This window comes from Danio aesculapii, chromosome 9 (assembly GCF_903798145.1).
Source record: "Danio aesculapii chromosome 9, fDanAes4.1, whole genome shotgun sequence".
Taxonomy (NCBI): Eukaryota; Metazoa; Chordata; class Actinopteri; order Cypriniformes; family Danionidae; genus Danio; species Danio aesculapii.
The window spans coordinates 45,066,241-45,082,000 of NC_079443.1; the positions used below are offsets into that span (position 1 = coordinate 45,066,241).

The 15,760-nt window shown below is 36.7% G+C and overlaps 1 protein-coding gene across 1 annotated transcript in view; it reads left to right on the plus strand.

The window, feature by feature from the left end:
• The window catches only part of ube2e3 (ubiquitin-conjugating enzyme E2E 3 (UBC4/5 homolog, yeast)), a 91,366-nt gene that overhangs the window by 62,709 nt on the left and 12,897 nt on the right, over window positions 1-15,760 (plus strand). The window contains exon 4 of the mRNA XM_056465836.1: window positions 9,008-9,140. Within this exon, the coding sequence (XP_056321811.1) occupies window positions 9,008-9,140 (133 nt within the window). The remainder of the gene's footprint in view (window positions 1-9,007; window positions 9,141-15,760) is intronic.

Consider the following 15,760-nt stretch of genomic DNA (forward strand, 5'->3'; position numbering starts at 1 on the left):
CTTAATTTGTTATGAATTCAATTGTATTTATTTTTCTTTTTGTTGACTGCAGTGTTTGCCTCATGCTGACTTCTCTCTGTATTTACACAAGCATACTAATGTCAGTAAATGACACTTCTGTTTGATTCTTCTCACTTTCTTTTTGTATGGTAATAAATTGCCCTGAATTTGACATTTTAAGAGCCTGAATTATAGTTATTCATCTAATGTCATCATAATTACAGGGCTGACCATGACTTTATTCCAATTGTCAGATAAATAGCAGAGCGGGACACTGGCAGGCAGTTGATTATAGCTGTGTTTGCCAGCGGGAGCTGAGAAATGGGGGTCTGATAGCTCAAAGAGAAAATTTAAAGCTCTGCCCCAGAGGTTTTGCTGCATTAATTGTGGCCAATTTGGAAATCAGCATCAGGTCATTGACTCCGCTGCCGAATATTACCTGACATTTCTGCATGCGCTCGCTGGGAGATTTAATGTTGACTGGCGGCTGATTTATTACAGCGTGTAAAGCGAATATGCTTTTATTCATATTCTGTTTAATTGCTGACATATTCTCCCATGTCCCGCTGTGAAGTGTGAGGGAATATATTTGCATGGTTGCTTCCAAACGGTAGTAGATAATTTTTGTTTATGACTGTGAAGAGGATTTTTTTTGTTTTTGGCTTGGTGTTTTAGACGTGCACGGACTTGTTGGACTGAAGTCATCACTGTGAAAAAAGAAAGTTCTTTATTGGCATCATGGCTCCATAAAAAATCTTTAAAATACTTTTTTTTTTTTTTTTTTAGATTTTTTGGGATTTTTTAATGGTTAACTTTTTCTTTTTTATTTCTCACAAAAACTGAAAATGTGAAAATCAAAATATGCATTATATTGCACAACTACATAATGTACAGTGCATCCAGAAAGTCTTCACAGCGCTTCCCTTTTTCCACATTTTATGTTACAGCCTTATTCCAAAATGGATTAAATTCATTTATTTACTCAATTCTACACACAATACCCCATAATGACAATGTGACAAAAGATTTTGTATTCACAGCCTTTGCTCGATACTTTGTTGATGCACCTTTGGCAGCATTTACAGCCTCAAGTCATTTTGAATGTGATGCCACAAGCTTGGCACACCTGTCTTTGGGAATTTTTGCTCATTCCTCTTTGAAGTACCTCTCATGCTCTATCAGTTTGGATGGGAAGCAACGGTGTACAGCCATTTTTCAGATCTCTCCAGAGATGTTCAATAGGATTTAGGTCTGGGCTCTGGCTGGGCCACTCAAGGACATTCACAGAGTTTTTGTGAAGCCACTCTATTGATATTTTGGTGGTGTGCTTTGGGTCATTGTCTTACTGGAAGATGAATTGTCGCCCCAGTCTGAGGTCAAGAGCACTCTGAAGCAGGTTTTCATTTAGGATGTCTCTGTACATCGCTGCATTCATCTTTCCCTCTATCCTGACCCATCTTCCAGTTCCTGCTGCTGAAAAACATCCCCACAGCATGATGCTGCCACCACCATGCTTCACTGTAGGGATGGTATTCGCCTAGTGATGAGCAGTGCCTAGTTTTCTCCAAATGTAACGCCTGGCATTCACTCCAAAGAGTTCAATTTTAGTCTCATCAGACCAGAGAATTTTGTTTCTTATGGTCTGAGAGTCCTTCAGATGCCTTTTGGCAAATTTGTCTTCTGTCTGATGGCGGGCCAGCTCTAGGAAGAGTCCTGGTGGTTCTAACATCTTCCACTTACGGATGATGGAGACCACTGTGCTCATTAGAACTTTCAGAGCAGCAGAAATTTTTCTGTAACCTTCCCCAGCCTTGTGCCTCGAGACAATCCTGTCTCGGAGGTCTACAGACAATTCCTTTGTCTTCATGCTTGGTTTGTGCTTTGACATGCATTGTCAACCCTGGGACCTTATATAGACAGGTGTATGCCTTTTCAAATCAAATCAACTGAAATTACCACAGGTGAACTGCAATTAAGCTGCTGAAACATCTCAAGAATGATCAGTGGAAACAGAATGTACCTGAGCTCAATTTAGAGCTTCTCGGCAAAGGCTGTGAATACTTCTGTACATCTGATTTTTTTTCAGGTTTTTTTATTTGTAATAAATTTGCAACAATTTAAAAAAATCTTTTTTTCACATTGTCATTATGGGGTATTGTGTGTAGGATTTTGAGGAAAAATTAATTTAATCCATTTTGGAATAAAAAAAGGGGAAAAAGTGAAGCGCTATGAAGACTTTCCGAATGCACTGTACATTCATAATGGTCCACAAACACACACACACACACACGCAGATGATTACTTTCATTTAGCATGACTAATACTGATTAAAACAACACAGCATCCAAATAATCACAAAGAGCCTGTTGTGTTTCACAGTACACTGTTAACTGTTCCCTGTTGAATGTACAGTAACTTACTGTGAATGAATTACAGCAAAAATACTGTATTTATGTTTACAGCACTATTTATCTTGGTGCTGTAAATATATTTACAGAATTTTATGTATATCTTTAATGTGAAATAAACAGTAATTTTCACAATGCAACTTTAAAATACAGTAACATACTGCATAACTGTCCTCTAGTAAAATACAGTTATATTACAGTTAAATGCTGTGTCATTTACAAAAATCGTTAATAGTGTACAAACATGTGCAGATAGATAACTACTTCATATTAGAGTTGGGTCGATAGACGATGCCAATGTCGATGGCCGATAGACGTCACAATGCTGAGCTGGCATCGTGATCCTCCTCCCCTGTCGCAGTAGCAACCTGCTCATGAAAAATACACACAGCCCTGTTTACACTAATACGTCTTAGTTTTGAAATGGCGTCTTAGAACGAAAATGATCCACGTCCACACTGATGTTTCACGTAGCATTTCTGAAAAGCCTTCCTTCCACATTACACCACTGAAAATGCACATGATGCAGCATAATGCGTAAGACAGGTTTCTTCATGGGTTCAAATTTTTTTTCCTGTGTCATTTCATAACCTAATTTTTTAATTAATTCGATTTTTTTTCATAAATGGATAAATAGATCTGGTGAAAATTTCAAGCACCTTTAGAAATATGTTTTCTGAGAAAAATTGTGACGTGTTGAATACTTATTTCCCCCACTGTATGTATGTGCATATATAGACAAAATATACACAAGACAAGACATAAACCAAAATACAAAGCAAACGTTCCAATGCATCCAACTCCAAATGACAAACAGTTCCTAATTTTTATCAATATGAGAACTATTTTACCTATTGTGAAGCTTTGTGTAAATATAAGCATGAGATTCTCTAATAGACATTTGTTCCTTTTGAGCTTTGACCTTTGTGACAAATGATGATTGATAAATGCTATATATTAGCATTGAGGTTAAATTAGTGTCTCAGGACTATCTTCTGTGTAATCCACTGCACACTCTTCTGGGACACGCTGATAGATTGGTGAGCCGGCAGACGTTGATTCTCCAGCCGCAGTGGTGGCTTAATATCACAAATGCCTGTTCCCCTTTAAAGAGAGCCTGTACAAATCGGAACGGAAGCCTGTTTTGTTAAATGGTAGGAGTTTCCTCTGAAGCGTTAAAGGATAACAAGTCCTTGCTCGGTCATTAAAGCAGTCTGCAGAGAGAAATGTGTGCTGCGGGAAGTGGGCGAACTGCAAACACATTTGAGGTGATTATGGTGTGTGTTTGCGCCTCGAGGGAGTGCTGGATTACACAATAGCCAGTCGCAGCCGTGGCAGAGCTGCCTACCATAGGGCCGCTGGATTATTGAGGTCGGGCCCTGTTTTTCAGGAGGATTACTGGATGAAATTTGCCACTAACATACTTTGCTGGTTATGTAACATCGATGAAGGGGTTTTGATGTAATTGTATCATACATGTGGTCTTGTTTGCAGGTGTTGCACTTTATACATGCTTTAGGTTTACCTGAAACTGAAAAAAGTTAGGAGGAGATGCGTATTTAAAATAGTCTAAGAAGAAGGCGGAAGAAGAAGAATAAGTTTATGTAGTTTAACAGTATGTTGGCTTTCTCAAGCCACCATAAATATCATAACATTCTCCTTCTCTTTAAAGGCATCGTTCATTTAACTCCCATTATTTTAGTGTGGATCTGCTCCTTTGATCTTGCGTCTCCTGTATGAATCGCTGGAAAGCATGTGGAGGTAATTGTGTGTTTTCCGAGAAGCATGTGTCGGCCTTGGCCTCAACAAACACGACTGTCCACTTGATTGCCAAGAATTCATTAGCGTCTAGAGGACTCGTTGGGCTATTAACAGTGGCTTTTTTCAATCATCTGCCACTGTTATGTTCCTGTTAAGAGTTTGCTAAATCTGTTACGAGTGGCTCTTCAACGTCAACGTAATTGCTTCAGATCTTCACAGTCCAGCAACAAGAGGCCAGGCAGACACGTTAGCGTAGATGTTAATACACAGAGCCACATTAGCGGCGATTGCTCATTACTGCGATGCGTCTGTGCATTCACCATATTGAAGAGGTCACAGTCAGCCTGTAAACACACGCAAGTGAATTGACAGATGCGGAAGCGGCAGACTTTTCGACAGATTTTTTTTGCAAGATTCGGTTTGTCAGTTATGTCAAGGCGATTTTGCGTACTGCAAATTAGCAAAGCTTTATAAAATGGATTGTCATTTATTACACTTGGATTTAAGCATGGGATTTAAAATGCTAACTGATGTCTTTTGTTTCAGTGCTTCATTTAAACCAATTTACTGACTAGTAAAAAGTGTAAATAAGATGTCTTTTTTAAAATATTTTTAAAAATTGTGGTTGCCAATATGTGTGTTGTGATTTACGTTTTTTTTGTTTTTTTAGGTGAATAAAAGGTTTAAAAGAACAGTGTTTATGTAATTAACAAGTATATTGACCCTCTAATGTATTGAATGTCGCCTTGCTGAAAAGTATCAATCTCTAAATAATAGTAATAATAATAATAGTCTTATTAAATCAAATTACTTACTTTTGAGCATTATGTATACACTACCTGTAAAACGTCTCATTGCCTGTGCAGGTTTTAGGAACACCAAATAATAACTTGACTTCTAGTTGATCATTTGCTATCAGAGGTGGCTCATAGGAAAGGCAAAGGCCTCTAGATTACGCTTATATTACCTAAATAAAATATGATCGTGTCTTGATTTTTAATTATTTAATTAAGACAGTAAGGTCTGACTTTGCTTAGACCAAAGTCTCGTCAATTAACAGAAAAAAATGTACATCATAGAATATAAAGTCATGGTGCAGTGGAAAAAGAGTTAATATTGTGTATGACTCCTATGAGGTTGGAGGACTGCATCCATACACCTCTGCAATGACTCAAATAACTTATTAATAAAGTAGATCTGCAGATCTCTCGTACGCCCCCCATACTGAATGTTACCCCAAACCATGATTTTTCCTTCACCAAACTTGACTGATTTCTGTGAGAATCTTGGCTCCATGCAGGATGCAGTTCAACAGATGATTCATCAGAAAAATTTACCTTCTACCTCTTTTCCAAATGATCAACTAGAAGTCAAGTTATTATTTGTTGTTCTTACAACTGGGATGGACAATAAGATAAATGTCAGGTAGTGTAGAGGGGTCTTATGAAATCTTGTTTAATCATTTTACTAGCTTTTAATAAATTCTTTTTTTTTTCACCTTCAAGACAATTTTTAATTTTTTATTTTAACATTTATAGATTCTGCTGTTTACTATTTTTCTGGAGACCATTTTAATGGTTAGGATAAATGTTCGCAATCAAAAAGCTAAGTAATTTAAATTTTATGAAACTTATTTAACAATTAACATTTTTTAGGCACCCTATGAGTTTCGCTTTTTTTCTTTTAATTTTAATTTTACCTCTTTTTTTTTCTCATTGTTTTTTTTTTTCAGTTAAAATGAATCCATGCAAAAACAATGCATTTATTCAATTATTATTACACTCATTTTATAAATACATTCTGAAAAGTTAAACCAAAAGTCGTTTTTGGTAGTTGTAAAGACAGAAGACAATAGTTTTTCTCATGTAAAATTCTACAATTCTTCTGCTTCGTCAGAGCAGCTCTGGAGATGAGCTTCACATCCTCATATAGTGAGACGACGACAAATACTGAAAATGCAGATGCAACAAAGCGTTACACATTCTTAATATGTATGTAGTAAATAAAACCCATGCCTTTCATTCATTTACACAGGGACATATTGAAATAATCTTTATGCCGTTTAATAAATTAAAACACTAGTCCACAACTCAATTTAGATTAGCTCTACTTCCCTACTTTTATCCAAAAATTGGCATATTCTGTGACATTACAAAGTTGTATTATTTATTAGTTTTTCAGCCGTTCTATTCCATGCATCACAGAATTAATGGCAGCCCTGTTTGTTAAATGTATATACTGTTGAATAAAAATTAGAGCGCTGCATTTGAGCCCGAGCCTGTCAGGGCCTGACTTTTTTTTATGCCCCTAAATTTGCCAATGGCGAACTTAAAACTGTGAAAAACACTAGCGGAAAGGTAAACTTCTGGTCGAATCTTGTTATATTTTTGACGTCAGTTGCGGGCTGGAAAGAGAAGGAGGGGGACAGTAAATTGCGGTCAGTTTGAGACCCCTGATTTAATTTCTTAATGACCACCATAATGTACAAGCAATGCTACTGATTGTAATCAGATAAACTTGAAACTAACCAGGCTGTTTGTTCAGGCAACCAACACAGCATTCACTTATGAAACACAGCGGTTTTTCACATCCTCATGATGAGACTACACACTTGGTTGTGTATGAATTTAGTCCATAACACTGAGAACCCCTGACAGGAGCGGGGCAAAGCGTTACGCTGGCATATAACTCACCTCGCTTTCCTAAACACCCTGCTGAAGGCCTGTCAGATTGATGTTCAGAGGCGTTAAAAAGATTTTTCTATTTCTCTCAACTTTCCCCTCATACACCACGCTTACATGATTCATTATGACATAAACTAAAGCCTCCCCAAATTTCATGTGTTGATTTTTATGGCGATAAAGCGACGGCCAAAAACAACACGGCATGTTGTTGTGCTGTTAAATGATCTATGTAACAGGTTGCTCTTGCTAAATCTGCCATTTATTTCTCTCTGCTGTTTTCAAAGCATTTTTCCGAGAGAGAGTTTCGGATTATTTATCAGCCTTTGAGAATTAAGCAAGCTAGATGGCTGCAATGACTTGTTCTGTAGCTCTTCACACTGTCTGTTATCTCTCTGCTTTGCTGTAATCCCGACTTTTCATGCACCTACCTTATGGCAAGTTGAAATTGACAGTCATCTTCTGTATTATAAATGCATTTCGATACATGTATTTATTTATTTATTGATAGTGCATGTGTTTTTATTTTTGTGTTTTATTTTTTGAGTTTTTTTGTTTTTGTTTTTTCTTGTGTGTGTGTGTTGTGTTGTGTTTTGTTTATGATGTTTTTTCTGTGTGTGTGTTGTATTTTTGTGCTGTGTTTTGATGTTTTTGTGGTGTTTTTTGGTTTGTTGTTGGTGTGTGTTTTATTTATTTATTGTGTGTTTTGGTGTGTTTTGTTTTGCTGTTAATGGCTTAGTTTTGGTGTTTTCATTTTTGTGTTGTGTTTTGGATTTGTTTGTTTTTTAGGTTTTGGTGTTTTTTGGTTTGTTTTTCGTGTTTTTTTTATCTATTCTTTGTGTTTTGGTTTTTGTATTGTTTTGCTGTTTCTGTTTTGCTGTTTTCTTTTTGTGTTGTGGTGTTGTTAGTTTTGGTGTTTTTGTTTGTGTTTTGCTTCATGTATTTTGGATTTTGGTGTATTTTGTTTTTGCTGTTTTGTTTTTGTTTGTTTATTGTTTTGCTGTTGTTTTTCTGTTATGTTTTGCTTTCTGTAGTTTTTTGTTTTTGTGTGTGTGTTTTGGTTTCTGTATTGTTGGGTTTTGGTGTGTGTATATTTTTTGGTGTTTACTTTTTGTGTTGTTTTTTGTTTTTGGGGTTTGGTGTGTTTTGTTTGTGGTGCTTTTTTGTGTGCTGTTGTTTTTTTCTTGATTGTTTTGTTTTTGGGTTTGGTGTGTTGATTTTTGTTTTGGTTTGTATTCCATAGTTGTATTCCATTTTCCATTGGTTTGTATTCCACACACACACCTTTATCTCAGTTCGCTAAAAGTACTTAAAAACATTTTTAGTGTACAGAAGATTCTATTGATGTAGCTAGGGACTGAATAAACGGTTACATTGCTATTTTTAATTTCACTTATATTGTATAGTTCACATGTAGTTTTTGTGCAAGAAGTGAGCCACCGATTCTGTCAACTTGATTCATTTTGTCTCCTGTGATTTTTTTTTTTTTTTTTTTTTTTTTTTTTTTTTTTATTAATTTATTTATTTTTTTTGCAAATTGACATGCTATTGCTGATTTATTAAAGAGGGTGTCTTCATGCATACAATACTATTAATCTGGTTTTTTTATAATGCTATTTTATGTTATAACATTCTTTTTTCCCCATATCATTTGTTGGTAAACTTTTCAAGATTTAATATGAAAATAAATCAGATTTCTTTAAAAGGTTTATATATATATTTATATATTTATTTATTATTATTATTTAATTATTTTTATTTTATTATTATTTTTATTGGTTTGATCCGTAGTGATTTAAGTAATGAAATATGACATTGTTTTAAAATTGTATTTTTGTTTCTTTGATCCATAACAATTCAACTGATGTTCATATGCTGCAAAAAAAACCTTTCTTTATGCTTGATTTCTTAAATGTTTTATTTTTATGCTAAAAGCAGAAATCAAACAGACTAAATGCCTCCCACCCTTTGTCAAAAATATTTTTCATTACTTTTTCTCAATTCGTGTCATGCAAGTTGTCTGACGTTTGTTTGTTTGGATGTTGGTACTATCACAAGATGTTTCTGTTTCTTCAGCCAATAGTGGTAATGGTTAAATATGAGCCTACAGTCTTTCTGTAAGATACTCACCTCAGCCTGTATTTGTGTGTTTTTCAGTGCGGGACCCAAGGGCGACAACATCTATGAGTGGAGATCCACCATCCTGGGTCCTCCAGGTTCAGTCTATGAGGGCGGCGTCTTCTTTCTGGACATCACCTTCTCCTCTGATTATCCCTTCAAGCCACCAAAGGTACAGTACAGATCCATCGCTTCCCTTTTACCCACCGTTGTTGAGATTTTAAAACAAAGGATGCTCAGTTCTGTCATTTATATTCAACTCCAATGAACGCCTTTTGAGTTTAATTAAATTTTAAACTCAGGCTCTGTTTTATAACCTAGTAGGTGCTGTGCTGTTTCAGAGCTATTTCAGAGAGTAATTAAGGAATGGGGACACAGTCCAAATACAAAATACTATTTTTAAATTTAAATCCAAAACCGCAGTGTCCATATGCGTACTGAAGGGGTGCGAAATATACAATGATGATTGGGGAGATCAACATTTTTGGTAAAATTACGGTAATGCGTACTTCAGTGAATCACAATTCTGCATTTATTAAAATTACATCTAATTTATTGATAAAAACTTAAGTGTGAGAGATATTTAGTGTATTCGTATTAGTGATTAGCTATTTCAGAGGTTACTGTAGGTGAAACTATGCATCTAATTTGACTTTACTTTCAGACTATATGTAGATACAAACTCTTATTTTGTGAGAGTTTGGTCTTGTGAACACTTACAGTGTCTATCGTTACTCTGCATCTGCCACTTTCAGCCTGTCGAATGAGTTATTTCCTTGCATAGACTGATTATGCAATCACAATGGTATGAACCATTACATGGGTGGTCAAATGTGTACTTATATTATCTACTATTTTAATATCTTATGTTAATATGTTAATATCTATTCACCTTATTCTCCGCATGTGAGTGGGCTAGCCATTTGAATCATTTTGGCTCGAGACTTCCGGTCTCATTCACTTCCATTCATTTTTAGATGTTAAAAACGGCTCGTTTTGCTGCTTGGTGTTTAAAACTGATATTTTCTTATTATATTATTCTACTTTGTCTGTATTGTCATGCAAACACTTGTTTGTAGAGTAAGTATTGTGACCGTTTTCTGCCTTTTATTATTCCTAGTCATTTCTCCCATAGACAGCTGAATCGGTAGTTCTAAAACAATCGCAAAAATGAGCGCACTTCCACATTGAAAAATAAGGTCAATACTGTCTTAACATTGTTATTTAAAATGCAAATCAGAGTACACTACTTCTGACTATTAAAGCACTGACCCCCATACATCTTGTTTTGACATCCTTCAGGGGGGATTAAGAGTTAATTAGGTGTGTCAATCCCCCCAAACCCTGCTATAAGTCTCACCCTGCGTATTGAACTGTGGATGTCATACCAATTGGTTCAATATTATATTGAGTATTGTGACAATTTCTTCTGTCTGTTGCCTGCATAACTGAAAATGAACATTATAATTGAATGATGCATGAAATAATTATGAACACCTTAGGGATTAGCCAACAGAAGATACAGTATCTTAGAAAACAGCATAGTCTTTTATTCCCTGCATAGGCAGCTTACTGAGTTTCACATGGTCTCAATCTAAATGCAAAAATACAAGCATTGGAACATCTTTGGAAGCACTTCAGAGTGAATACTTCAAAGTTGTTCTCAAAAATGAGGCACTTTAAAGCAGCTGTATCAGACATTTCATGCTGGTCTTCAGAATATAAGTTTATGAGTCAAAGTCCCACAATATTTTTGAACATATGTGAATGTAAATGATTAGATGAGCATTATATGATGTAATGATGTTACATTATTAAAGTTATAGCTAGGTTAAAGTAGTCTAATTACACATCAACATTGTCAAGAAAACACTGTTATGGCCATTGTTGGTTAAACACCAGCATATTACTCTACTCTTAATGCTAACCACAAGTAAAAACAACGACACACATTCAGTATTAATCCACACAGAGGCAAAAGTTGAACTATTTTGAAAATGTATCGTGCCGCGCGTGTATGAACAGCTGATGGTGGCCATAGCAAAGACAAACAGCAGAGGATCGCGAGTTCAGTAATGTATTTAAATCGATAAAGGAAGTAGCACGCGTCACATTTTCAATGTGATTTTGGATGCAATATTTGAACAGCCCCATAAAGGCTTAACCTGAGAGATACAGTACAAGCACTGATCTATAATAGATAAGTGATTACAAGCCATATGGAGCGACTACAAGTTACAATACACAAATTATGTTATATATTTTGCAAACTACACAAAATGTGTGCTCATGCTTCATTTGTAGGAAATTATGTTATTTTTCCATACATCTTACTTTAGTTGTATACAGCTACTCGGCTAACATGAAAATGACTGTCATATTTCCTAGTTCATCTAAAAGCCCGCCCTCAAGAGGCTCTGATTTGTCGGCTAATAATGTGCTGTGATTCGCGGATCGGCTCCATGTCACCAGGAAGAGTCTCTGATATAACATTACAGCATATCTGGCCACGCCCCTTCACTGTGTGGGGTGTATGTTTGTAACCTGAAGGGTTTATGACATCATTAACCTGGATGTATTTTTTTTGTAGTCTCCAAACTTTGTTCTCTGTAGGCTTTGCTAAGCTAACTCTGTAAAAGCCAATAGGTGCATCCCAAATCGCATACTTATGCACTATTCTATTTTTAGAATAGAATATTAATTACCTGGATGATGCACTCATTCAACCGGTAAAATGAAGTGTGGAATGATGGATACTTCACGCACTCAACGACTGCAGTTTTGCTCATGTAGCGGAAGGGGCAGAGCTATCAGCACACATGTTTGATAACTTTATTTATTTTGGATTGTAAAAGCAAAATTCTCCTACGAGAGTGATTATAGCGCCTCCTGATGGTGAATGCGGTTATACTGATGGCAGGTATTATTGGGTAGTTTGGTCATTTATTTCACTACTTTGGCAACCGCAAAACGTCATCAGGGAAACGGTTTGAATTTTCGCTTAGTAAAAAAAAATTTGTGTTCCATTTGGGACGACACTACATAAATATACTATGCTGTAGATTGTGTAAGTGCATAAGTGCATGAGGGCATAGTGTATAGTGTGCCATTTGGGAAGCAGATTCTCTCTTTCCATAGTACTTTGAGTCTATTGGATTCAGAGATGTTGTTTATGTTCACACTGCTACATTACACATCAACTAAAGTTTAAAATATGATATCGTAGTGGACCACCATTTTAATAGCAAATGGCCGACGAGTCCCGCGCTGCAGTATAGGTTATTGTATCAAAAATCAATAAAATGACAGGAGCAAACACAGCACTATGTTGGCGAATCTGTTAGTGATCATTATCTTCGTGTCATGATCAGTCCTGTGATACCACGCGCTCTGCTAGTGTCTGAAGGGAAAGGCACGTTCACGTTTTACCAGATCCGGTACTACATATTTGGTGATGTATCGTATCGACGTCGACACGTTCAGGCAAAATATCCAAACCCAACACGATTCATTTATTTGACTCTGAGTCGACTATTTCTTTAAAGCAGGCATGTCCAAGCTCGGTCCTGGAGGGCCGGTGTCCTGCAAAGTTTAGTTCCAACCCCAATCAGACACACCTGGGCTAGCTAATCAAGCACTTACTAGGCTTTCTAGAAACATCCGTGCAGGTGTGTTGAGGCAAGTTGGAGCTAAAATCTGCAGGACACCGGCCCTCCAGGACCGAGTTTGGACACCCCTGCTTTAAAGAATGAATAGTTTTAATCACGGTGCACTTTCAGATTTAAACCTCAGCTGGATGTTTTCATTCACTTAGTGCTGTGTTACACACCGCATGGAAGCTCATTATCAAAAACCCATAATAGGTCTCTTTACTACTACTACTACTTTTTAATAGTAATATTAAGCTAACAAAAAGCTATTTTAAATTGCAATAATATTTCACAATATCAAGTTTTAGCATGTTTTTGATGGAATAGGTTACCTTTATGAGCATAGAAGGCTTAAAACAAATCTTTATAAAATATTTCAAACCTTTGATCAATAGCACTTTTTTATTATTATTTTATCATAGTAAAATACAAAATAAACATTTTACAACAAATAGATTCCTAAATCCGTCTTTGTGTGTGTGTGTCTGTCTGTGTGTGTGTCTGTGTGTTTTGCTATTATTAGTCCATAGTCGGTCACAAAAGCGCAGTGGCCTTTAATTAAGATTTATTAGGTCTACCAAGGACACTCTGTAGCGGATCACTCAAAACAGGTATTGACCTCTGTTAAAATACCTCAAGGATAATGCAATGCTGAACGATTGTATTCGTCTGCTATTCTGTGTGCCGGATGGCTGAGCGCTCTCCATCCAAGCATCTGCTATTTCCAGCATAAAGCAATTAGCGAGATGCCGACAGGCAGCGATGTGGTTTAGGAGAGCTGGTTTACTATTGCCAGGGCTCTAAAGGTGAAAGAGTCAACTGCGCTGCCTCGGATTAATTAGCATCCGAATCTCCTTCCTCAGCATGTTTGGGAATTTGCGCCGCTCTGAGTGGCTCAGTCTGGACCGTCAGCGGCATCTGTAAACAACAAGTTTATATAAAGCTCATGGGTTGGAAAGGGGCTCTTTGTTCAGATCAAGCCACACTGCAAAAGCTCTAATCCACTAATTATAAACAGGATTCATCTTCTGCGGTCTGGAGCCACTCATTCTTTTGTCACCAGATGAAACATTAGGCAACTTGGGGCTAGATTTTGCCTAAGTTGTTTTGTGTCAGTTGCTTTGTCAAGTCTCTGCCCTCTTTTGCTCGCCGAACAGTTCGGCTTGGTTTGTGGTCCGCTATTGCTGGACTACAGGAGTTTTGAAATCCTAACTGATAATGAAATCTGGTTGCAGCATGCACATGAGAAGAATCTTAGCTGACTGTATTCCCTCGAATCAAAACACGGCAAGATTTGAGGACCACATCGTAACACGTACTACAAGATATTATTAATATTATCGTGCTAGAGGGAGCGCATCATGTGATCAGTACGGTCATTGCAAAAAGACAACTTTCATCAGGCAAGGCAAGTTTATTTATATAGCACATTTCATACACAATAGTAATTTAAAGTTCTTTACGTAAACAAGAATAAAAGAAACAAGAAAATAAAAATTATTAAAACCGATAAAAACAGATTGTGTTATAAAAGAATGAAAAAGAAAAGACATAATGGTGCGATATGTCGGACGTAGCACAGTGCTCATTCAGGAAAGGCACAGCTAAACAGATGTTTTTCAGTCTTGATTTGAATGTGCCTAATGTTGGAGCACATCTGATCATTTCTAGAAGCTGATTCCAGCAGTGGGTGACGAGTAGCTGAAGGCGGATTCAATCTGCTTTGACTGAACTCTTGGAATTTCTAATTTAAGCCTAGTTCACACAACAGGATTTTAAACATCGGCTGATCACTGTGCCGTTCACACTACATGACTTGATTTTGTGTCTTTTTAATCTCTGTGGTGTTTACACTTTCACATTACGTACATGACACACTACATGATCTGACAACAACTCGGTCCCCAACAGCTCAGTCAAGCTACCAAACCACAGCCAATGAAATTTTGAGGGAGAAGCCCTCAGAAAAAGCTGAACACTATTGGCTGCTTGTGTGCTGACATCACTGACATCGTTTCAAGCTTTCAAGGAAGCATTTAAGAACATCGTCAGTCAGCTGATGCATCAGCGGATCAATCGCTCATCTGCAAGGTTCAAGTGGATAGATACAGAGAGTCTTTAATTTTTGAAATTTAATAACTCTTTGAAATAAAACTAACATATCTATAACACCCTGACGTTTTCTAAATATCTGTGTATTTCTTTCTAACATTATTATTTTTTTAGATTACAAAACAGTAAAGAACTGAGCTTTTCTACTTTTAATTACCATATTGGTCAAAATGACTGCATGCATGTCTGCTACTTTTCGCTGTGACTTTAAATATGCATAAACATAACTTTCTGATAGCAAAAACATACATTTACTTCAGATATATCTTTCAAAACAGCAAATTCTGTGCCGCGAAACAGCTCCTGTTTGAAAGTGAAAATGAAAGTGAGGCCCATACCTTTGCATGTTCTAGTACCTTAACCACATATTTATAGGCTGTGTTACCAAAAAAAGCTGATATTTTTAGGGTAATGGTGTTATAAAATATGATGACAGACATTCAAAGCTTAATTTTAATATCTCAATAGAAGTGTTGAATGTAAATATGACGTGACAATATGCTGTCTTGTATGAGAATGGTCAGAATGACCAGTATGGTAATTCTAATAGGTACAGAATTCTAGTTCCACTGTTAATATAGCCTACTCTCGTGTCTGTGTTAACACAGAATGAAGCGAGATGCCTATTCTGGCCAATCACAGACATTTCTGTTGAGCTCCTGAGCACACGGCCGTTTAGCTCATGTTGATATGCTCTCTCATTGGCTGCAGCTCATCACAACATTTGACCGCAAATACGGTCGAATCGGCCGACTACTCTGGAATATTCAGCGTGCTATATATATTAGATTTCCGTCTGTGAGGTGTCGACGACGCTTCAGCGAGCCTTTTTGAAGCGAGCACCCGCAGATTTTTCCCCAATCACAACCCGATCTGTTGGCGAGCTTGTTAACTTCCAAATCGGGCTCAAATCAGGCTTAAAACCCTGTAGTGTGAACTAGGATTTACTTGACCCTAATGATCTGAGTGATCTGTTAGGTTTGTATTCAGTGAGCATATCTGTAATGTATTTAGGTCCTAGGCCATTTAG